This window comes from Meles meles, chromosome 7 (genome assembly GCF_922984935.1).
Source record: "Meles meles chromosome 7, mMelMel3.1 paternal haplotype, whole genome shotgun sequence".
Lineage (NCBI taxonomy): Eukaryota > Metazoa > Chordata > Mammalia > Carnivora > Mustelidae > Meles > Meles meles.
This window is the reverse complement of record NC_060072.1, coordinates 122,579,316-122,603,655: the sequence shown is the minus strand read 5'-3', so window position 1 is coordinate 122,603,655 and position 24,340 is coordinate 122,579,316. Positions and strand designations below refer to the sequence as shown.

General features: G+C 42.9%; 1 protein-coding gene and 1 pseudogene across 2 annotated transcripts; both read left to right on the top strand.

Annotated features, from left to right (window-relative positions):
- Positions 1-2,540: 2,540 nt before the first annotated feature.
- LOC123946709 overlaps positions 2,541-24,340 on the top strand; it is a 51,011-nt pseudogene continuing 29,211 nt past the window's right edge.
- On the top strand, positions 2,688-23,277 carry LOC123946707 (phytanoyl-CoA dioxygenase, peroxisomal-like). 2 transcript variants are annotated; one of them, XM_046012362.1, is made up of 9 exons: positions 2,699-2,797; positions 5,795-6,204; positions 7,946-8,056; positions 8,684-8,852; positions 11,784-11,865; positions 13,267-13,448; positions 16,212-16,361; positions 19,588-19,722; positions 23,192-23,277. In XM_046012362.1, the coding sequence occupies exons 4-9, from the start codon at positions 8,730-8,732 to the stop codon at positions 23,243-23,245; spliced, it is 726 nt and encodes a 241-aa protein (XP_045868318.1). In that variant the 5' UTR covers positions 2,699-2,797; positions 5,795-6,204; positions 7,946-8,056; positions 8,684-8,729; the 3' UTR covers positions 23,246-23,277. The 2 variants fall into 2 exon arrangements, with proteins under 2 accessions (XP_045868319.1, XP_045868318.1); XM_046012363.1 differs by lacking the exon at positions 5,795-6,204 and having other exon boundaries at positions 2,688-2,797.

The window sequence follows — 24,340 nt, the reverse complement described above, 5'->3', positions numbered from 1 at the left end:
AGAAGTAAAAAGATGGAGAATCCCTTTTCTTTACCTACCAAAGGCCTGATACTTCACTTTAAACTATGATAAACATAAGTGCCTCTCCTGAAGACCCCTGGCAATCCAGTCAACGAGTTCAGGATCAGGTCCCAGCCCTGGGATGATCAATTTGTGGGTGATGAGGTGAAGAACTAAGGAGGGAAGGCCCAGGACATTTCTGTCAACCTAAACAAATCTGAGAGTCTGGGTGGGGAGGAATCATGGAAAAAGGAGAGAGAACCCAAAGATGAAGGCCAAAGGGCTAGTCTTGCTCTGGGTGTTGACGATTGTCCACCCTGCCTCAGAGGAAATAGGTAGCAGCTAAGAAACTCTCTTCTGAGTCCTGGCCTGCTTTTGTCCGTGAGTATGGCAGTTTCACCACATTCCATAAAGACATCCCTTAAGAAACTCTAACATGTTTAGGGGCATCCAGGTGGCCCAATGCGTGAACTGGCTGACTCTTGATTTCATCTCAGGTGGTGTTCTTAGGGTCTTGAGATTGAGCCTGGCCTCTGGCTCAGCACTCAGCACTGAGTCTGCCAGTTCCTCTCCCTCTGCTCCTCCCCCTGCTTTCTCTCTCTCTCAAATGAATAAATAAATATATAAAATCTTAGAAAATAAGAAAAAACATGTTTATAAGGTGAGACATTCTGGAAGTTACTCTTTAAGACAAAGAAATAATGAGAAAAATGAGGGAGAGCAAAGAAACAGTGACATGCTGTGTCAGTCACCTGCAGAGACTGGATGGGAAAGATTTTGCAGAAAGAATTTCTAGTTCTTACAGCCATTATTGTCAACAATATGGAAGGTCCTCAAAAAATTTAGATCGATAGATAGATAGATCTATCATATGATCCAATAATCCCACTGAATTCCAGTTCCAAAGGAACTGAAATTAGATTTCAAAGAGATATCTGCACTCCTATGTTCATTGCAACACTTTTCACAAGACCCAAGATATGGCAACAACCTCAGCGTCTGTCGTCAAGTGAAAGGATAAAGAAAATATGGCAGGCACACACAATGGAATGTGATCCAACCCTAATTAGGGAAGAGACCCTGCAGTTTGTGACAACAAATGACATTGTGACAACATGGATTTAGCTTGAGGGCACAATGCTAAGCAAAATAAGCCAATCACAGGATTAGTACTACCTGCTACCACTTACAGGAGGAATTTAAGAGCCAAACTCCTAGAAGCAGAGAAAATGGTGGTTACTAGAGGTGAAGGGAGGGGAGAATGGAGAGGGGATGGTTTAAGGCTACCAAGTTTCAGGTATGCTAGGTACATAGTTCTGGAGATCTACAATACAGTATAGTGTTCCTAGCTCGCAATGCTGCATTATCTACTGAAAATTTGCTAAGAGAGTAGATCTTATGGTTGTGTCCTTACCACATACACACAAAATAATGAGGGCAAGAGTGTGGGAGGGAACTTTGAGAGGTGATGGATGTGTATGACCTTGATGATGGTGGCCGGAATCCTGGTTACTTGTCCCTGAAGTATTTAAACTGTTGGAAAAAGAAGAAAAAGAGACAGAGAAAGAAAGAAAGAAGAGAAAAGAAAAAGAGGGAAAAGAGAAAAAATGAGAGAAAGAAGGAAGAAGGGGTAGCGAAAGGAGGGAAGATGGAGGAAAGGAAGGAAAGCAGTGAGGGAGGGGGAGAAAGAGAAAGGAAGGGAAGAAGGAAGGAGTTTCTGGCTGGTTTGGTTGGTAGAACGGGTACCTCCTCACGCTGGGATCATGAATTCCAACACCAAGTTGGGTGTTTATTCAAATAAACTTAGTTTATTTGATATATATATGATATATGTTTTATAAAACATATGTTATATAAAGTTTATTCAAATAAACTTAGAAAAAAAGAAAGAAAACGACCTTGTAGTTCTTTTTTATTCCCCCGTTTTTAAAAGATTTTATTTATTTGAGAGACAGAGGTCACAAGTAGGAAGAAAGGCAGGCAGAGAGAGAGAGGAAGCAGGCTCCCTGCAGAGCAGAGAGCCTGATGCAGGGCTCTATCCCAGGACCCTGGGATCATGACCATGCCAAAGGCAGAGGCTTTAACTCACTGAGCCACCCAGGCGCCCCTAGAACTTGTAATTCTTAAGGAAATTTAAAATAATATTAGACTATGTGGATCAGACACGTTTCACAAAGTTATTTATTTCATGTACCTTTTTTCCTTTTTCAGTGAAAGCCAATGTGTTTCTAATATTTCACACTGGATTCCCAACAAATTAAACACCTTTTTTGAGCAGCACGTTACAGGTTTCTAATATTTCACACTGGATTCCCAATATATTAAACGCATTTTCTGAACAGCACATTACTTATAGGGCTGAACATCTGAATTGCTACTTCAGCAGCAGAGAGACAGACACGTGGGGTAAACTAGACTGAAGAGTTTGGAAATGTGGGTCATGTTTTGGCTCGTTTCTCATTGGGCGACCTTAACCCTGTTGCTAAACCCTCCAAAATCAGTTTCCCTGCTTTGTGTGGCAGGATCTCTGATATCGGGGAGGAGCTGGACGCGGGGACACGAAGTCCGCTCTGGACGGTGGCCCAGTGCTTGGACCTTGGAGGCCCTACAAGGCGGAATTCCCAGAGTTCCGAGCGCGGGGCCAGGCCCCTTCGGTTCGATGCCCCGCCCTCCGGTCGGAGTGAAGACTGAGGCCTGGCTGACTCGTATCCTCGCGGGAGACATGAACCAGTCCCACGCAGGCACCCGCCTTCGGATGGTGCTGGGACACCTGGGCCGCCGCTTGGCCGGAGTCGAGGTATCCTTTGGGCTGGGCTGGTCTCCGGCTGCAAGTGTGTTGGCTTCCAGGGCTCAGGGCACAGCCGCCAGACGACTCTTCCCCCTTCCTCTGCGCCCACGTCCGGTATTGGTGTCAGCAGTTCCGGGCGCCAGGGGGCGGTGAGGCAGGGGAGCCTGGGCTAGAGGGTTCCCAGCGCGGGGAGCCCCAAGTTCCCAGCGGGGGACCCGGCGTGCCCGCGACCCGGCGTGCCCGCGGGGCTGCCGCGTGACAATGCCGGCCTCAAGGGCTGATGTGGCGCTGCCCCAGGCTTCCCGGCCCTCCTAGGGCCTGTTTCCCTGCCTTGCCCAGGGAGGGTGGAAGTTCTTCCTGAGGGCCTGCTCTCAGCTAGTGTGGCGTTTTCTGCACTTGGCCGCGCATGATCTGACCGCTCAGAGCCCGAGGCACGCGAAGCACAGTCACAGCCGCTCGGTTTGTAAACCGGAGGGCTGGGCTGCCTGGAGCGCCGCGGGCGGGAGGACACTCCCAGCAGCGCGCTCCAGCGGTGGTTGGGAGGAGGCGCGGGCAGGCACCCTCTGGCTGTTCCTTGAGGAGAGCTGTGCTTGCTGCTCCACCAGGGTGTCCATGAACACCGCACGAGTGGATAAGATCTCTCCCGGTTGGTCTCGGAGTTACTCTCGGAGGCGATGTGTGCGCCATCCGTGTCGTATCCTGGAAAATGTCACTAGAGGACACGGACGTCAGATGCTTTATGAATTGTTTCTCCTTCTCCGATTAAGTGTTCTCTTTCAAGGGGTACTTTGGGGGCGAGGAGGACACTGCGTGGGATTTTCCCCTAAGTGATGGGATTAGGCTCTATGTTGCTGTGTGCAGGATCCTGACGTCCTTCCTAAAAATGATTCTACGAATGTCTCTTGTTACTTTTATTTCACTTTTACTACCAGCCACGATGTAGCAGAACCACTGTCAACCTGGAATCTTTCGCGGATCAAGGTGATTATGTAATCTCATTTGACCAGTGGAAACGCAGAAACCCAGGCCAGGAGACATTAAAACTTTGGACCAAAGACATTTAATTAACGAAACCAGTGGTTGACAAAGTATGCTCCTATGAGCAGCAACAATAACATCCCCCAGAAACTGGTTGGACATGCGGATTCCCAGGCTCATGTGGACTCCACATACCCCGGAGTGGGGCCCAGCAATCTGTTCTCACTTGTTTCTGATACATGCCCACCGTTGAGAACCACCAACGTATGGGGACTGGGGGTATCTGGAACGAGAATGAAGATTTCCAGGTCCAGTCTGGTACTACTATGAAAATTCTGGGGTGCCTGGGTGGCTCAGTCTCAGAGACCTCTCTTGATTCTGGCTCAGCTCTTGATCTCAGGGTTGTGACTTCAAGCCTGGCATTGGGCTCCATGCTGGGCAGTGAGCCTACTTAAAAAATAATAATAATTAAAAAATATTCAGATCCTGCTGGTGCTTCTCTACAGTGTTGAGGTTAGAGCTTCTTTTTCATCTGTGTTTCCTAGAAGAGCACTCTCCTATCAACCTTCTGCCATGGTGGAGATGTTCTACACCAGCACTATCCAGATCCATTGCTGCGAGCCCCATGTGTCCATTGAGCACTTGAAATATGGCTAGGGGCATTTTCCTTTTCATTCTCCTTTTTTTTTTTTTTTTTTTTTTTGTAGATTTCATTTAATTATTTGGGAGAGATCACAAGTATGCTGGGAGGCAGGCAGAGAGATAGGAGGATTCAGGCTCCCTGCTGAATAGAGAACCCAATGCAGGTCTTGATCCCAGGACCCCAGGATCATCACCTGAGCCAAAGGCAGAGGCTTTAACACACTGAGCAACCCAGGCGCTCCTTCGTACTCTTCAATTTAAAGAGACAGATGAGGACAGGGACCCTGGTATTGGACAACTCTGCTGAAACAGTCAGTGAACGTGCGGATGGCTGGGGCTTAAAAACAATCCTGGGGGCGCCTGGGTGGCTCAGTGGGTTAAAGACTCTGTCTTCGGCTCAGGTCATGATCCCAGAGTCCTGGGATCGAGCCCCACATCAGGCTCTCTGCTCAGCAAGCAGCCTGCTTTCCTCTCTCTCTGCCTGCCTCTCTGCCTACTTGTGCTCTCTCTCTGTGGAACAAACATCTAAAAAAAAATAAATAAATAAAAAACAATCCTGGAAATCATGTGGACTTCTCTTCCCAGCCTTACCTGGTTCTAAAGAGATGTGGGTTCTGGCATAAGGCAGTGGCCTTAATGCATCAAACACAATGCATTTTTTAAATGCAGAGATGCATCGAGAAGAAAACAAATATTACCTGTAATTCCAACTCTCACGGACCATTATCAGTCAACGTTTTGGTGTGTTTCTTTTCTGTGCATTTACATAATTACAGCCATCCTGTAGAGATAGCTTTTTGCACCCATTTTTTCATGTTACTAATATTATGTAGTTAGGACGTGAAACATTTCCACATCATTAAACAAACTCTCCGAGGAAAGCAGTCAACACCACCAGAACACACAATGGTAAGGAGAAGAATGTGGACCGAAATATTGCCTTCTGACCACCACATCTTGCTAGTAGCTGACAAAGGTCATTAACTCTTTGCCTAGGAAAACAGGATTATACTGTCCCCAGTTACATAAAGACATGACAAAAACATGAAAAAAATGAGTTATGACATTCTTACACTCACTCCTAAGCTAAAGAAACAATGAAAACAATTGAGAAGAAGCTAAGTAAATTTTCTGTCGTTCTCTGGATAGAAAACTAGAAAGAATTTCTAGCTCTTTAAGATAGTTAAAATTATACTAAACTATGTGGATCATACTTTCCCTAGAGCCTAGCCACTATTTAATAGACTTTTTTTTTTTTAAAGAGTAACAAGCCTAATGGTTTCTTGTATTTCAGAATGGATTCCCACTAAATTCAATTTCTCTTTGGAAGATCACATTTCTTCTTACTGTTAGATTTGAACCTTACAATTTTTATTTGTTTGGCAGTTTAGTGGAAGGAATAGTATGTGGAAGAAACTGGTGAAAGCTATGAAGTAAAGAGTATGGGTCGAGTCTGGCCTGAGGCATTTTCTGCTGGATGATCTTGGACCCAGTTACTGAGCCCTGTGAGTCTCATTCTCCTGCTCTGAGCAGCAGGAAAGGTGATGAAGGTCTTGGGACTTCCAGCCCCTTCTCTGGGCTCTGTGAAATGAGATGATGTAAACAACCGTGCGTACCTGTCCACAGCTATGTGTGTAACCCAGTCTTCCCTGATGAGAGCTAATTCAGGGCAGACTGTTGTTTCTAGAAAAGGTTGACTCATAAATTTCATTTTATTTGCCTTAATTCACTGCCTAGGTAGCCCACTCCGCTTCAGGGGCTGTTTCTCCTAACAGTTTCCATCCTCCACAATTCCAGTAAGTAGATCGAATTGTCATTCTTAACCAAACAATGTGTATAAAGCATTTCCTAGTGGTAATTAAGATATAAAATACAACATCTTATTTTGTCTGATGAAAATTCATTACGCAGGGGCACCTGGGTGGCCACTGGGTTAAGCATCCAACTCTTGATTTTGGCTTAGGTCATGAATCTCATGGGCTGTGGGATCCATCATGGGTCAGGCTCTGTGCTCAGCACGAAATCTGCTTCACCCTCTCCTTCTGCCCCTGCCCCTGTCCTCTCTCTCTCTCCCTATCTCTACAGAGAATAAATAAATTCTTACCAAAAATTCATTACACAAATCATGTGTTGCCAGGACAAATTCTAACGAGAAGTAGGAAAAAATTTGAACACGACTTAAATTTTATATGTATTTTAAAGTTCAGAAAGAGGAAAAATACCAGAGGTGTATAATCTGATTTAGTTCAAATTCAGACATGTTACACCTCATTCAAGTTAGCCAATGGCTTGTGGTCCTATTGCTATCTTAGCTAGTATCTTTGGTTTATCTTAAATTACCTTTGTGAGGGAAGACATCGATCTCCATGGAGTATTCTCATAGAGCCACATTTCCAATCAAGAAGAATGGCCTGGGTGATCTGAGTTTGTGCATATGCTATGTACTTACTTGGATTTTGTCCCTTTGATTTCTTCTGAGAGCATATGATCTAGACAATTTAAAGGATAAAATCTATTGAATTTGTCTCCTACCCGAACAACCATACATTGTCATTATCAAATAAATTTGAAAGAGAAGAAAAGGAATTAAAAAATTCATTCACAATTCCATTACATAAAAGTAATCACTTAAAAAATGTGGTTTTTTAATTTATTTGCATTTTTTTCATGTACACTTTTTAAGATCTTATTTATTTGAGAGAGAGAGAGAGACTGCATGCCTGTGAGAGATCTGGAACAGGGTGGAGGGGCAGAGGGAAAAGCAGATTCCCTGCTGAGAAAGGAATCCGATGTGGGATCCCATGAACCTGGGATCATGACCTAACCCAAGGCAGATGCTCGACCCACTGAGCTATCCAGGTACCCTGTGTCTTGGTTTTACACAAATCTAGGTGTATTTTATTATAATAAGTACTATACATGCTATTATATGTGCTTCATTTTCTTAAAAGATTCATTTATTTAAGAGAGAAAGTGCACACATTGCAAGTTGGGGGAGAGGCTGAGGGAGAGAATCTCAAGCAGTCTCCCCGCTGAGCCCACAGACCATTTGGGGGCTCCATCTCAGACCTATGAGGTCATGACCTGAGCTGAAATAACCAGCCCATGCTTAACTGACTGAGCCACCCAGGGCCCCCAACCTCTTCATTTCTAAGGCCCGAGTCCTATCCCATTGAGTGGATATAATTAATGATTCTTCTATTTTTTGGTAACAGTAGTAGTTAACATTTTAGTTTTAAACTTTTTAAAAAATGTTCAGATTAGGGACCTGGCTAGCTCAGTGGGAAGAGCATGTGACTCTTGACCTCTGGTTTGTGAGCTCGAGTCCCACTTTGGGTATAGAGATTACTTAAAAAAAATAGATAAACCCTCACCCCTAGACTTGTTTAAAGAAAAAAGTTCAGACTATTTGCTTAGAGTAAATAAAAAATAGAAATGCTGGGTGGAAGAGTATGAACATTTCTCAGGCTCTTGATACATGTTGTTGGGTTATGATTTTTCAGTTACACTTATTTGTAATTCCTTTTTCTCCTTTAGGTATACTCGGGATAATAATGTTCTAAGCCTAGAACAGAGAAAATTTTATGAAGAAAATGGGTTTCTTGTCATTAAGAATTTGGTGTCTGATGGTGATATTGAACGCTTTCGGTACAGTAACCATTGGTTGTTTTACAAAAAAATGTTGTATTTGCAGTGGGAATGGGAGTAAGATTAGCGTGTGTGTTCAGATATTTTTCAGTGACTGGTTCATTGGGAAGCAGTTATGAAGATGAGCTCTGAAGCCAGATTGGCTGGTTTTAATGTTAGCCAGACTTCTTCTTTTGTGTGTCCTGGAGCAATGTACTTTCTACACTTCTGTTTTCATACCTGTAAAATGGAGAAGATAATCATATTTATGCCCTAGTGTTGTGAGGACTGGATAAGGTGAAGTACACACAGATGCCTTTGAACGGGGCTTGGCCCATGGTAAGCGTGAGAGAAGTTATTTGCCATTATTACTTAGGTACACCACATCACAGATGGTTCCTCACTGTTCTGCTAGGCTACGGAAGAGGTGAGTCCCCGCAGTGAGCTCCGGCCTCACAGTGAGGAGACAGGGGCTGCTGCGCTGGTCATTTTCTCGTCTCCATCCTCAGAACTACTCAGCCTGACCTGGAGTTCAGTCTGGTGCAGAGACACCACCCTCCTCAATCTCTGAGACTCTTTCCCCAGAACTAGCCAGACAGGTGCCTGGAGCCTGCAGTAATGACATCCTCTGCCAATTTAATTCTCTAGGAACGAGTTTGAAAGGATCTGCAAAGGCGAGGTGAAACCAGAGGGAATGATGATAATGAGAGATGTAACCATTGCAAAGTCAGAATTTACTCCAAATGAAAAGACGGTTTCAAAGATCCAGGATTTCCAAGAAGATAAGGAACTCTTCAGATACTGCACTCTCCCTGAGGTTCGAGAACATTCCTGCATTTTCTTTTTAAGTGAATAACACACCTGCATGCTTGCCTCTGGAATTGCTTACACTTTATCTGGCCCCACTGTTTTGTGGTTGGTGAGCCGTGGTTCTCAAATGGAGGCGGACATTTGGCAGTGCCTGGAGCCTGTTGGGTTGGCGCACTGTGGGGACCGTGTGCTTCTCTCGGGGTAGAGGTAGGAATGGTGGATGGGTGAGCTGCTCATGGAGCCCAGGGATCCTATAGTGTGCAGAATGGTCCCCTCCCCCAAATGATGACTTATCCAGCTCCAAATACAGTAGTGGGCAGATGGAGAACCCTCCTCTGGTGTCTGGTCCTTATTCCTGGTTGCGAAGGGCAGGAATTCTGCCTTAGAGACAGATCCTCTCTCACTGTGGCTATGGGCAAATCAACAGGAGGGACATTGCAGATCCTATTCACTGGACATTCATTTTTTTTGTTTCTTTTTGTCTTATGAACTGGTCCGTAGGGGTTAAGGTTTGTGTTCAGATTTTAACTCATTTTTTTAAAAAATCAATATTCTTTAAGAGTAGTTCAATTTACAAAGACATCCACATAGTCCAGAAGGGCATGAGATGCAAAGGAAAGTCTCTCACTCCAGCCCCACTCACCGCTGAGATTTCTTGTGTATTCAACTAGAAGTCTTTCGTGGCTCTGCAGGTGCATGTGTCTACCCCCACCTTTCACGTCACGTGGGAACATACTTGTTATCCACTTTACAAGTGTAGTTTCTACACTGATAGTACATCTTACACATCTTTCTATATCACGTATACATTAATCTATATCATACTTATAAACTATTATATAACATCGTGTTGCATCAATGTATCACAGTTAATGAACAATTTATTTAGAATGGTTAAAGGACACATTGCATATAGTACATGCTAGAAATTATATCCCCAAGTGGTATTAGAGAATTTGCCCATGGGGGGCACCTGGCTGGCTCCATTGGTAGAGCATGCTACCTTTTTTTTCTTTAAGATTTATGTGTTTATTTTAGAGAGAGAGAGGGTGGGGGAGGGGGAGAGTCAGAGGGTGAGGGAGAGAGAAAATCTCAAGCAGACTCCGTGCTGAGCGCAAACCTGACATAGGGATGGATCTCTGGACCTGAAATCATGGCCTGAGCTGAAACCAAGACTCAGGTGTTTAGCCGACTGAGCCACCCAAGTGGCCCAAGCATGTGGCTCTTGATCTCTGGGTTGTGAGTTTGAACCCCAGGCTGGTTGTGGAGGTTACTTATAACTTAAAAAAAAAATTTTTTTTTAGGGGCGCCTGGGTGGCTCAGTGGGTTAGGCCTTTGCCTTAAACTCAGGTCATGATCTCAGGATCCTGGGATGGAGCCCCGCATTGAGCTCTCTGCTCAGCAAGGAGCCTGCTTCCTCTCTCTCTCTGCCTGCCTAACTGCCTACTTGTGATCCCTGTCTGTCAAATAAATAAATAAATAAATTTAAAAACAAAATTTTTTTTAAATGGGACCCCTGGGTGGCTTAGTTGTTTAAGCATCTGCATTGGGCTCAGGTCAGGATCCCTGGGTCCTGGGATGAAGTCCTACATCAGGCCCCTTGATCAGTATGGAGCCCGCTTCTCCCTCTACCTACTGTTTTCTCTCTTGCTCTCTCTGACAAATAAATAAAATCTTAAAAATAAAACACATTTAAAATAATTTTAAAAAAGAAAGAAAATTTGCCTCAGAAAAAAGACTGTGTACAGGTAAGCCAACTATGATGTCCAGCCCCTTGGGCTGGGGACAGGAGGGGATATGACTTCCCAACCTCTAGTCCTGCTCTGGAAATGGATGTTGTGTGCATCCATCAAGGAGGAAAATCTTCAAGTTAGAGGCAGCACAGGGTAGATTAAGCACGACAGGGACATCCAGGTTTCCCACCCCTCTAAAATCTGAACCATGCACCTGCTGGTTCATGCAATGATTTTTAGGCAGTAGGTCATGCTTTTAGTAGTTAGGTATTTATTTTCATGTGTATTGGAAAAAATAACCAGCACATCCAACCTATGACCTCAGGAATATTATTAATCAGGATAAGACATAAGTTATTTTGGAAAAGTTATTGACTAACTCTATTGGGCACCTCTGTAAAGTAGGATAGAAATGGTAAAATGGCTCATGAGTGTCACTGAGGTTGAGAAAATACTGGTCAGAGGCACCTGGCTGGATTAGTTGTGGGACCATGAGACCCTTGATATCAAGGTCCTGAGTTTGAGCCCCATGGTGGGATTAGGGATTTAAAAAAGAAAGAAGGAAAATACTGCCAAAGAAAACTGCAAAAGTTAACATGCTTTATAAACAAATAAATAGGAGGCCTGACTTCTAGGATTTTGGTTTCATTTCAAGCATTTCCTGCTCAAGTTGCCAATATTCCTTCTACACAGGATCAAACAATGAGAAAGCAGTAGAATATGCTTCATTTTTGGAGTCAGATAGAATTGGAGATTCAATACCATCTTTTCCATTGAATTGGTTAGGGTTCTACTGGCTTGGAAAAGCCTGTTTATTTCAGAGTGTTGCAGACTTGCTGTTACAACTTTTTCCTGCTTTCAAGCTTTGTTTGCAATGTTGTGAAATACTAAGTGGTTTTTAAATATATATATATATATATATATATATATATATATATATATATATATTTGTTTGTTTATTTGGAGGGGAGGGGCAGAGGAAGAGAATCTCAAGTCGACTCCCCACTGAACAAAGGGCCCACTGCAGGGATTGATCCTGTGACTGTGCGACCATGACCTGAGCAGATCAAGAGTTGGAAGCTTCACTGACTGAGCAACACAGCTGCTCCTACCAGATGTTGAATGAAGGCATCTTGGCTCTTGTACTTTGTGCCACTTTTGTGCATTGGATTTCTCATCAAACTTTTTTTCTTCTTTTCCCTTAGATTCTGAAATATGTGGAGTGCTTCACTGGACCTGATATTGTGGCCCTGCATACAATGCTGATAAACAAACCTCCAGATTCTGGTAAGGGCTCTTATTTGTTATGAAGAAGCCCCCCCACCACAATAAAAAAAAAAAGAGGAAATGAGAGAGTTTAAGGTGTTCTAACTCTAGCTGTGTGTGTAACAGCTAAATTTGTATAACTAAATATATATGTCCTTTTATTTGTCTCAAAATAGCATACATCATAACAATAGTGAGGTAGAATAGCGATTTCAGATGTTAACTGTAGGGTTATTGTTGGATTTCTGGACAACTGACTAGCTTGCTTCTCAAAAGTTTGGTTTTATAAACATGACTGCTCATATATCCTAGGCTTCTATTACTATAATTATCATCCCTAAGCTTTGTTAAGTATTCTCACCAATGATGGTGTGAATTCTGTTTTCCTGATTCAAGATATTATTATTATCAAAATTAAAGCTTTCTTATAAATCACGTACATCACTTGACTTAAAATGTCTTGTGCTTGCTAAAATGTAGCTCCTAAGATTTCACTCCCAGAGAAACTGATTTGGAAGCTAAAACCCAGATATGTGCACTTAAAAAAAAAATATTTTAAATAGGCTACATGCCCAGCGTGGATCCCAACACGGGACTTGAACTCATAACCTTGAGATCAAGACCTGAGCTGAAATCAAGAGATGCTTAACTGACTGAGCTACCCAGGCACCCTCAAGAATCTGCAATTCTAAAGCCAACAGCTCTTGGTCCATGCTGAGAAATTCTACTCTAGTAGCAGTAATAAATTGGTCCTTCAGAATTCTTTATGTTTTCCACTTTTTCTGGAGAAAAAGGGGCCAGGAGAGCTTTATGTGACTAGGCTATAGTGTAGCACGACGAAATCTCCCTACCCTGGATGTCTTGCTTAGAGAGGTTGGGGTTGGGCATAGGGGAACAGTACCAAGTTCAGAGTGCAAAACAGGGAACCACGTAAATGTGGTTCTATGATCTCTGATTCTACATAGTGACTATCCACCAAGTGCTCTTAGTTCCGGGAAGAATTTCTTGGAAGGCTTTTATTAATTTAGTTACTTGATAGTGTTTGGGTCAGCCACTTAGAGGGCTAACGGGGAAGTTCAAATTTGGTGATTCTCTTCAGTTGACCAAACTTTTCTGGGAACATACTGGTTGTCCACCAACCAGAGTTACAAAGGAATAAAGCACAATAGAGATCGTAACATGTTATGAGTTGCCAGAGAATGGTGTGAATCCCTGGCTGTCAGAGACCCAGAAAAAAAGTGTAGGATCTGGAGTCACCCTGTCGATTTGATATTCCAGTTTGGTGCTTATCTCTCCAGGCTGATTGTCTGTAGTGTGGTTTCACATCTTTGAGTTTTGGAGGGATAGTCACTGATCTGGTTTTCAGGCAGAGGAGATGAATTCTGAGGTTCAAGAGTGGTTTAACAGCAGGTTCTGTTTCAGGCAAGAAGACATCCCGCCACCCCTTGCATCAGGATCTGCACTATTTCCCCGTCAGGCCCAGCAATAACATAGTTGGTGTTTGGACAGCCATGGAGCACATCGACCGGAACAATGGATGCCTGTGTGTGCTCCCGGGCAGTCACAAAGGCGACCTAAAGCCACATGCTTATCCCAAGTGGGAGGTATAAATCCCTTCCTTCCTTCCTTTGTTCCTTATCTTTTTCTTTCCTTCCTTCCTTTCTTCCTTCCTCCCTTCCTTCTTCCCTCCTTTTCTTTTTTAGGATTTTATTTATTTATTTATTTGAGTCAAACACAGAGAGAGACAGGGATAAAGGGAGACAGCTCATGATATTTGGTCATGATACTCGTGAGAGGTGGCGTGGGCCGAAAGAGGCAGACGGGGAGAAACATGGACATGGAGACTCTGGTGAGCACTAACTCAACATGCAGCTTGATTTTGTGACCCTGAGATCATAACCTGATCCCAAAATCCAGAGTCTGATATCTGACTCCCTGAGCCAACGAGGTGCCCTAGAAGATAAATCTTTACCAGAATATTTATTGATTTGTTTTGATTTTTATTTATTTAGTTTTAAAGATTTAATTTATTTATTTGACAGAAAGAGAGAGGTAACAAGTAGGCAGAGAGGCAAGCAGAGAGAGAGAGAGAAGCAGGCTCCCCACTGAGCAGAGAGCCTAATGCGGGGCTTGATCCCAGGACCCTGAGATCATGACCTGAGCCGAAGGCAGAGGCTTAAACCACTGAGCCACCCAGGTGCCCTTTTGTTTTAATTTTAGATCAGATTCCATACGGAACTTTAACAATGAGATGGCATTTCCTTTCTTAGCAAAACATTGTTTTGGGTTTTGCAACCAGGATCAGGGAAAATTCAAAGATGTCAGGTAGAATAATCATTTTTCTTTCAACAAGTTTTGGAAAGCTGACCAGTGTGGGGATCTCTGGTAGGCACTGTTTAGGACCTAAAATCATCAAGCCTCATTGCAGAGGTCAGACATAAACACCCATGACACCAGATGCCTGTATCAGCTGCCAAGTAATTCTTACCCACTAACTGCTAGATGTCAGGATAAAGTCAACGGAGGAATCATCTCCTCCCTGCTAGAGAGAACAGCGAAGGCTCTGGGGAAGGATGAGTAGTATCTTGCATGGTTTATTGATTGAATTATTGAATGCTTTTGAACCCATGAATGGTGAGATCAAATCGGCTCTTCAAGAATGATAATCTTGAGATCTAGAGCAGGAGGTACTGGAAGTGAGGAGTCCAGAGGCAGAGTACGACGATGAGTGTTGTAGGCCTCAGACAATAAAGTCTGAAAAGCCCAGAAGAGCACATGTTGTTCAGGTGGGAAGAATGCATGTGGGTTTTTTCTGGGAAGCAAAGAATATGGCTTTCAGGACTTCTGTCTCAATTAGTTAGAATTCTTACTCTGAGGAATAGTGCCAACTGAAATTCTTTGAGTCTGGATTCTGATACAAAATCTGAAATTGTGAGATTCATAAACTGTTGAGGTTTATGGAAAAACTGAGTTGAGTTTTAGGGAATGTTTGTTGCAGGTAACAGAAGTGGGCTGTGGCTGACTTAAGCCAAAGAGAGTGTCTTGGAGGGGCACAGGCACATGCTGAGTCCATGGAAAGGCTGGCTGACTCTGGTAAGCAGGAAAGTGGGAGTGTGACAGTGGGAAGTCAGGATGGGGCACCTGGTGGGGGCAGTTGAACCTTGACCATGACCAATGCCTTTGATCGATCCTCTGTTCAGATACAAAGTGATGACAGTGGGAGGTCAGATTGACTTAGCAGAGGTTACATATCCACCTCGCCAGGAGAGAAGTACACTGGATGAAAGTCCCAACACAGTCCAGCAGGAAAGAATCCTTCCCCCAGAAGAATGTGGGACAGTCTTATGAAGGGGACTAGGATACTGTGGTCCCCCCGTAACCATTACTTAAAGCAATAACTAACATTGGAAGTAGTTCTAATAAAGCACAGTGTTGTAATGTACTATTCTTTCTTTACTCTGGTTGTGACATGAGTGCTTTCTGAGCTGAGGAAACTTGAACATTTTGTCTCTTCTGGCTTGAGAAAAGAGTTTGCTTCCCAGAGGTACTCCTGAATAATAGAAGAATGATTTCGGCAAAGTTATGGGGGAGAAGAATATCATGTTGGGAAAGTGTGATTACAGATTCATGCTGGAAAGGGGATCTCCCATGTTAACTGCAAAATACAAAGTTGGTCTAGATCTTCATTTATGATTCAGTAATGACGGATAAGTAGAAATTTGAAATTCTTCATTTGGTCCCCCAAATCCATGATTTTTACAACCAGATGTCTGAGAAGTTTTTTTATATATATTTTTTTAAGATTTTATTTCTTTATTTGACAGAGAGAGATCACATCAGGCAAAGAGGCATGCATAGGGAGAGGGAGAAGCAGGCTCCCTGCTGAGGGGAGAGACAAACCTGGAGTTCGATCCCAGGATCCCGGGATCATGACCTGAGCGGAAGGCAGAGGGTTTAACCCACTGAGCCACCCAGGTGCCCCAAGGGTTTGCATATTTATAGTTGCTTTTAAGAATCATTTTATTTTAAAAAAAAGAATTTTTTTATTTCAGGGCGCCTGGGTATCTCAGTGGGTTAAGCTTCTGCCTTCAGCTTAGGTCATGATCTCAGAGTCCTGGGATCAAGCCCCACATTGGGCTCTCTGCTCAGTAGGAAGCCTGCTCCCCCACCACCCACACCTACCTCTCTGCCTACTTGTGATCTCTCTCTCTCATAAATAAATAAAATCTTTTTTTAAAAAAAAGAATCTTTTTATGTCTTTCTCTTGGCAGAACTTAGGAACCCTTTGCTTTTCCTAATGAGTCATTGATAAAATTCTTAATCGTTGGGTTCCTCAAATATAGTTTTGGTTCTGTTCTGTGATCTAGGGAGGAGTTAACATAATGTTCTACGGGATTCAGGACTATGATGAAAACTGCCCCCGAGTGCATCTTGTGATGGAGAAGGGAGACACTGTTTTCTTTCATCCTTTACTCATCCATGGATCTGGTTGGAACAGAACTCAAGGATACCGGAAGGTATGCTTTCTCATCACTGTAGTTTCCAACGATGAATACATTAGAACCAAAAATGTCAAGATATGTGAAACTTCATGAGATTTGTGACATTGAACGAAACTGGTGTTTAGTCTGGTTTATTTACCAGGAAATCTATTTGCTACCTCATGCTTTTTTGCTCATATCAGTAAGAAGCCAGGTGAGCTCAGGATCCTCATCCTGCTGATAATGAATTATGAACATTCATAGAATTGCTTCAGAAGAAGAACATACTTGGGAGCCCATAGCCTGTGCTTTTGGAGGCAGAAACAAAGGCTGACATATAAAAATCATAAAATTTGGAATGTATATAGCTCATAGTAACCACTAAGAGGAAGGTTTATAATAGCTTTGTTGTTTGGAAAACCATGATCAATTCTAACCAAATGTTTTGAATTGGCTGCCCAGACGTCAGATTTCACAGGCAGCCATATTTTTCATCCCTGAGTCCCAGAAGTCGTTTTTAGCTTCAGAATGTTTTAAACACCTAATGATTTAAAACTGACAAAATTTCTCATAGTCCCAGATTTCTAGCTTCTCAAAAATTCAACAGATCTGACAGTACTGTGGACTTACATTTCCCCATAGAACATGGCTCTCCATACTAAATATTGGGGAGTGTTAGGGTGCTGAGTGAAACCTTCCAGGTTTTCACACCAACTACCACTGTCTCCCTGAGGTCAAGGGTTAGTTTCCAGTTTTCATCCTCTATTTATTCATATTTCCATCAGTTTTACAGGGCCATAATGAAGATGAGGCAGGAAGACACTCTTCTGGATCAAAATTTAATGAGGGTGGGGGAACAGTGCCAAAAAAAAAAAAAAAACCAACCCCTCAGCATTCAAGTTCAATGAAATATTAGGGCAGTATTTAGAAAATCAAAACTAATTGAAAAAATATCCATGATGTGAGGTGGTATCTCCGAATCCTCCAGAAGATTGCCAGTTAGAATGGCAAAAATCGACAAGGCAAGAAACAACAAATGTTGGAGGAGTTGTAGAGAAAGGGGAACACTGGAACACTGTTGGTGGGAATGCAGATGAGTGCAACCACGTAGGAAAACAGTGTGGAGTTTCCTCAAAAAATTAAAAATAGAGCTACCCTATGACTCAGCAATTGCACTACTAGGTATTTACCCCAAAGATACAGATGTAGTGAAAAGAAGGGCCACATGCACCCCAATGTTCATAGCAGTAATGTCCACAATTGCCAAAATGTGGAACGGGCCAAGATGGTCTCCAACAGAAGAATGGATAAAGAAGATGTGGTTCACATACACAATGGAATATTACTCAACCATCAGAAAGGATTTGCATCAACATGGATGGGAATGGAAGAGATTATGCTGAGTGAAATAAGTTCAAACAGAGAAAGTCAATTATCATACGGTTTCACTTATTTATGGAACATAAGGAATAGCATGGAGACATTAGGAGAAGGAAGGGAATAATGAAGGGAGAGACATCAGAGAGAGAGATGAACCATGAGAATTTAGGGACTCCTGGAAACAAACTGAGGGTTTTAGAAGGGCAGAGGGTGGGGAGGGTGGACGGGTGAGCCTGGTGATGGGTATTAAGGAGGGCACCGATTGCCTGGAGCACTGGGTGTTATACGCAAACAAGGAATCATGGAACACTACATCAAAAACTAATGATGTACTCGATGGTGACCAACATAACAATAAAAAAAAAGAAAAATATATGCATGATGGGCACAATGCCAGCATTTTAAGAAAGACTAGAATGGACTCTCTACCAACATGGCCCTCGGAAGTGTGCAAGCAAGAGGTATAGCCACAGTGACATAAATAATTTGAGTGTTCCAGAGTTTCACGGCCTTTTTAAAAAAAAGTTGTTATTTATTTATGACAGAGAGAGATAGCGAGGGTGGGAACACAAACAAGGGGAGCTGGAGAGGGAGAAGCAGGCTCCCCACTGAGCAGGGAGCCCGATAAGGGGCTCAACCCCAGGACCCTGGGATCACGATCCGAGCTGAAGCAGACACTTAACCAACTGAGCCACCCAGGTGCCCCTAGCTTGGGCCCTTTATCGTGTATCCTTAGCCCCAAAATTCAACGTGGAATGAAAAATGGAAATTCATGTTTATGTGTGTGTATAAAAAACAGAAGCTGAGACAATAATCTGAGCGTTTACATGTGTCAGAAAGTTATAACACGTGCTACATGATCAGGATCATAAACTGAGATAGGATAGCTACATATTAAAAGATTCCATGTTAAAAAGCTGAGTATGAAATGATTACTGTATGAAAATGAAAGTTATATAACATGAAACACCCCAAGTACTATGAATGCTAATACCCCCACGTTTCAAATTTTTCAATAGTTTTTCAACTAGTTAAATGTTTGGGAAACTATGAACCCTTAAAAAAAATACAAAATCACTTGCATATGGTTGTGCCCTTTTCCTCTTTGGCCTCAGGTGTCACTCCTCCTTGGTATGGTGTGGGGGCTTCTGTGGGAAATGGAGTTTGTGACTCCACTGCATAGAAATTCAATGTTCTGGGCAAAGCAGGCTGTCCCTTCAGTAGACAGGCACCTCAGGAGAACTAACCTGAAACTAGGAAAGTGAGTTTTAAGTTTAGATTAGCTTGTAACTTTTTCAAGAATGGGGAGAACCAAGTAACCTCCATCTTATCTTCAGACAGAAACAAGATTGGGTTCGTATGTGATGCTATTGGACTCAAAGTGTCTGTTTTATTTCAAAGGGGGTAGTGTGTATATTATTGTCCTTTGCAAGTTATTTTTGTGGGTGGTGGTTTTCATGATCCGTAGCCATTGAAAGGACAACCCACCACAAACTCAACTGAGTAACTAACTTCCCTGACTAAGAAAATGGTGAAGAACCCTGGAACACATGCCTGTTTAGGACTTGAGGACATCCACACACTAGAAATATCACATGTAAAAAGTTAAAGTCCTCTTACTCATGTCATTATGTTCCCCGCCCCTTTTACAAACAAGTATCGTAGGGAGCTAAAAACCTCTTATATTTCTCAGTCAGATTTAAACTGTACCTGGGGAAAAAAAGATACTGAACCCTGAAGAGACTAATACAGGACAGCATGGAACATTCTAGAAATCAAACACTGAGTGAAAGAGCTGACTTTTTAAAAGAAGTCTTCTGGTTCGGTTGCTGGTGTTAATGGAATGGGTTTTTTCCAGTATTAACCCTGTCACTCTCCACAGGCAATTTCCTGCCATTTCGCCAGTGCGGACTGCCACTACATTGAAGTGAAAGGCACCAGTCAAGAAGTCATTGAGAGGGATATTTCAGAGATGGCAAAAACATTATATGGAATTCCAGATGACACCAGGCTGCAGGTATGTTTTTCTGTGATGATAGGTTAAGACTTTTTGGTCTTCTTGTCTTCAGATGCTTAACAACTCTCATACCTGTTGTAATTTAGAAGGATAATGTGCTTTGTTTAGGGTGCCTTGCAGAAGCATTAATGAGACCCAATAAGAATGACAGTGAATTTCAGTTTGCACGCGCTTCCCCAGCTTGGGCATCTGAGCGCCCCGTGCTTTTTTATGTCTTTGGCCACCCTGTGGTATGCGGGCTGTTCTGTTCCAGGATGGACAGGTGGAAACAGAAAACAGATCTGGAGGAGAGCAAGTGAAGGACAAAGGCTACCTTCTGAATCCACAAAAGGAAAGTTAGAGTCTTGGGCTCTCACCCATAGGCCTCCTTTATTTGTAGAGGGCAGAGTATTTACATATCTACAAATCCAAGGAGACTCCCAGAAAGCCATTCCTAAGCAGGTTTTGTTTGGGTCAGTTGGCATGTGGAGTTTCATGGAGCAGACCTCAGAAGCCTCTGAGGCTTATCAATGGGGATAGAGGCATTATTTCATACCCCTTTCTACTTAATACACATCACTTGTAAATTCTTTGTAACTAGAACATTCAAAGCTGATGATGATGGTCACCAGACAAACTGTAGTCAAAGCAGAAATAAGCATTTGACTTTGTAAATGAGCCCTTTTTAGCTGCTGAACCAAGAAGCTGATCCTATGATTTATTTCGCATTAATCATAAATGCATGCATTTCCTATGGGGGAGACCCCCAAGGAGATTGAGTGTCATGATAACTTCAGAGCCTTCCAGTACTCTGAAGAGTTCCATACACCAGCACTAAGCTACTGTGTCATGAGGAGTCATCTTCTGAAACTCTTTCCCAGCTTAAGAATCTGACTTCTCCCTTGCCCCTTCTCCCTTTAGCATCTATGACTCTGTGCCATATCTGCAAAGGCTCTCATTTCACACTGTAGATGGTAGACCATCTTGTCCTTCTCCCTTGGTCCAGTGCTTAAAATGCATCATATTTTGTCAAGTGGGGCTTCCGTACAACACTCTGAATTTTAAAGCAGGAAAAAAATGCATATATTATGTTTGTGGTTTGTCAGGTTGAGGTAAGTGATTGCCTTCTGTATTTATTTCATTTATTTGAGAGAGAGAGCGAGAGGGCGAGCAGGAATGGCGGCAGGCAAAGGGAGAGGGAGAAGCAGACTCCCTGCTGAGTGGGGAACATAATGAGGGGCTGGATCCCAGAACCTTGAGATCATGACCTGAGCCAAAGAACGATGCTTAATGGACTGAGCCACCCTAGTGCCCCGCCTGTATTTATTTCAAAATGTTAGTCTTGCAGATACAGTTCCTCAGCTTTACTTAGAATAATGATATTAATTTCTGCTACATAGTTCTTTGTGAGTAATGAGAGCTCTTCCATATCTCTAGTCTTACTTCACCAAATCCCAGCGCATCAGTCATTCTCACTTTTTTTTAAATTTTCAACCATAATAGAAATTTATTGTTTGCTCAAAGTCCTAAGAAGTATTTTTTAAACATATATCACGTTATTTTTTTTTCTTTTCAGCATAACAGTGTTCATTGTTTTTGCACCACACCCAGTGCTCCATGCAACATGTGCCCTCACTAATACCCACCACCTTGTTCCCCCAACCTCCCACCCCCCCATCCCCTTCTAGACCCTCAGGTTGTTTTTCAGAGTCCATAGTCTCCCATGGTTCACCTCCCCTTCCAATTTCCCTCAACTCCCTTCTGCTCTCCATCTCCCCATGTCCTCCGTGTTCTTTGTTATCCTCCACAAATAAGTGAAACCATATGATACTTGACTCTCTTGGCTTGACTTATTTTACTCAGCATAATCTCTTCCAGTCCCATCCATGTTGCTACAAAAGTTGGGTATTCACCTTTTCTGATCGAGGCATAATACTCGATCGTGTATATGGACCACATCTTCCCTATGCATTCGTCTGTCGAAGGGCATATTGGTTCTTTCCACAGTTTGGCGACTGTGGCCATTGGTGCTATAAACATTGGGGTACAGATGGCCCTTCTTTTCACTCCATCTGTGTCTTTGGGGTAAATACCCAGCAGTGCAATTGCAGGATCATAGGGAAGCTCTATTTTTAATTTCTTGAGGAATCTCCACACTGTTCTCCAAAGCGGCTGCACCAACTTGCATTCCCACCAACAGTGTAAGGGGGTTCCCCTTTCTCCACATCCTCTCCAACACGTGTTGTTTCCTATCTTGCTAATTTTGGCCATTCTAACTGGTGTCAGGTGGTATCTCAATGTGGTTTTAATTTGAGTTTCCCTGATGGCTAGTGATGATGAAAATTTTTTCATGTGTCTGATAGCCATTTGTATGTCTTCATTGGAAAAGTGTCTGTTCATATCTGCTGCCCATTTTTTGATATGATTATCTGTTTTGTGTGTGTTGAGTTTGAGGAGTTCTTTATAGATCCAGGATATCAACCTTTTGTCTGTACTTTCACTTGCAAATATCTTCAACCATTCCGTGGGATTTTGTTGACTGTTTCCTTTGCTGTGCAGAAGGTTTTGATCTTGATGAAGTCCCAAAAGTTTATTTTCACTTTTGTTTCCTTTGCTTTTGGAGACATATCTTGGAAGTAGTTGCTGTGGCTGATATCGAAGAGGTTACTGCCTTTGTTCTCCTCTAGGATTCTGATGGATTCCCTTCTCACTTTTTTTTAAAAGATCTCTTTATTTGTTTGATAGGGAGAGAGAGTACACACAAGCGGGGGCAGAAACGAAGGAAAGGGAGGGAATCTCCAGCAGACTCCTCACCGAGCGAGGAGCCTGAAACAGGGCTCAAACCCAGCACCCTGAGATCATGACCTGAGTCGGACACTTAACTGACTGAGCCACCCAAGAACCCCTCACTCCACGCTCTTAGGGAGAATTTGAAAAATCCAAGAGGCTGGCCTGAGTGATGTGAGTGAAAAGCTACATTTTGGAGTCAGGTCCAATTCCAAAACCGTTTTATCCACCTTCTCTAGCTATTGGCTCAAAAATAAACAAGAAAAAAAAAAGTCTGAATTGTTTTATTAAGAACATAGGGAAAAAAAAACCCAAATCAAGCCATAACTCATGCCATCATTTGCACTTAGGAGCAGATCACTGTAAATGGGGCAGTGTCTAAAGGAACGCTGGACAAGGGGCAGTGTGGACTGTTGTGACCAAACACTGTGCTCAGCCGGTTGAAGACACCTGTGGGCAACAGCAGTGCCAAATAACACAGGCTGACCTTCTGGGGACTTGCTCTCTTAGTTTGGTCAACAGTATTTTAGATGTGGGCAAGTACATTATTTGGAGTCTTAGAATATGGTTGATTTACCCGTTGAGAGGACTACTGTGCAGAGTTTTTCCATTTAACTGTTGGCAGATGCTTGAAATCTACTTTGCCTCGTGCTGAACAGATCCCTGTGTTCCCTCAACTGATTCTGCTTGGTTTTATTTCCAGGATGTGCTTAGATTTAGAGTGCGGCTGGTGAAAGGAAAGAGGACCAACCTATGAGGTAGCCATCCGCTGAGCTCTTTGAGAGAAAACCAGAACAAATCAACGTGCCTGGGGAAAATGTTTTCTTAACAAGCTATCCTAATCTTTTCTATCGTTGTTCTCCAAATCATGACACGAGGATGAGGTACTTGCTGGTATGTGGTTAGTTCTGCGTGCAGAGCTGTTGCTTCCATGGAGGAAGATATGTAACAGTGGCTGATTACTGTTTTCTGGAAACCTGATGGTTGCAGCTAATAAATGTGTTTCATGTCTAATTTAAGTGTGTTCCCTCAGTTTCTTTTATTCGGTTAGCTCTTTGCCCAAGCAGAAAGGTATCCTTTGAAATTCAGGGTACATGGACTCTTGCATCCCTCTTCTGGAAAACGCACCACCCCCTGACTTCATGGCATGAGAGACTTCTCAGATCTAGAACACCATCTAACACGGGCACGTGTAATGAAGTGCATTGTGGAGTCGAAATAAGGGGGATGCTTGTGCTCTGACACAGGATTCCTTGCATGACTTCTCCAACCCAGACAGCCTCCTTAAAAAAAAAAAAAAAAAAAAAAAAAAAAAAAGACTGGATCTTTCCAAGTTGTTTTTCTCTGTTCCTGAAGAAGGAAGTCTAAGGTGGCTTCATCTGATATTTTTTATTGGGTAAGGCAGCTGAAAACCCTCAGCATTTATGAATGAAACCTAAACTCTTTCAAACTAAAGGGGAAATTTTAGATCGTTTAGGATTCTAATGGGCATGAACTGGTAGAATTTATTTTATTTTGAAGATTTTATTTATTTATTTATTTATTTATTTCTTGAGAGAGACCTACACACACACACACAGAGGCTTGAGCAGTGGGGAGGGGCGGAGGCAGAGGCAGACAGCCTGATGAGCAGGGAGCCCCACAAGGGGTTCAATTCCAGAACACTGTGATCAAGACCTGAGCCTAAGGCACAGGCTTCATCCACTGAGCCACCTTGCGGCCTCATGGAGGGGGCTTTATTTTATTCAGTGCCAGATTTACACACAAGTTGGGGCAGCAAAGAGATGTAGTCTTCATTTTTAAAAATAACAATTTGCTAAGAAATAACAAGAGTCCCTTTCTTGTTAATGTG

Coding starts and splice junctions, on each gene's coding strand:
- LOC123946707 (XM_046012363.1), top strand. CDS start 8,730: ATGATGATAATGAGAGATGTAACCATTGCAAAGTCAGAATTTACTCCA. Junction 11,866..13,266: donor AAACAAACCTCCAGATTCTG/GTAAGGGCTCTT, acceptor GTTCTGTTTCAG/GCAAGAAGACATCCCGCCAC. Junction 19,723..23,191: donor CAGATGACACCAGGCTGCAG/GTATGTTTTTCT, acceptor TTTTATTTCCAG/GATGTGCTTAGATTTAGAGT.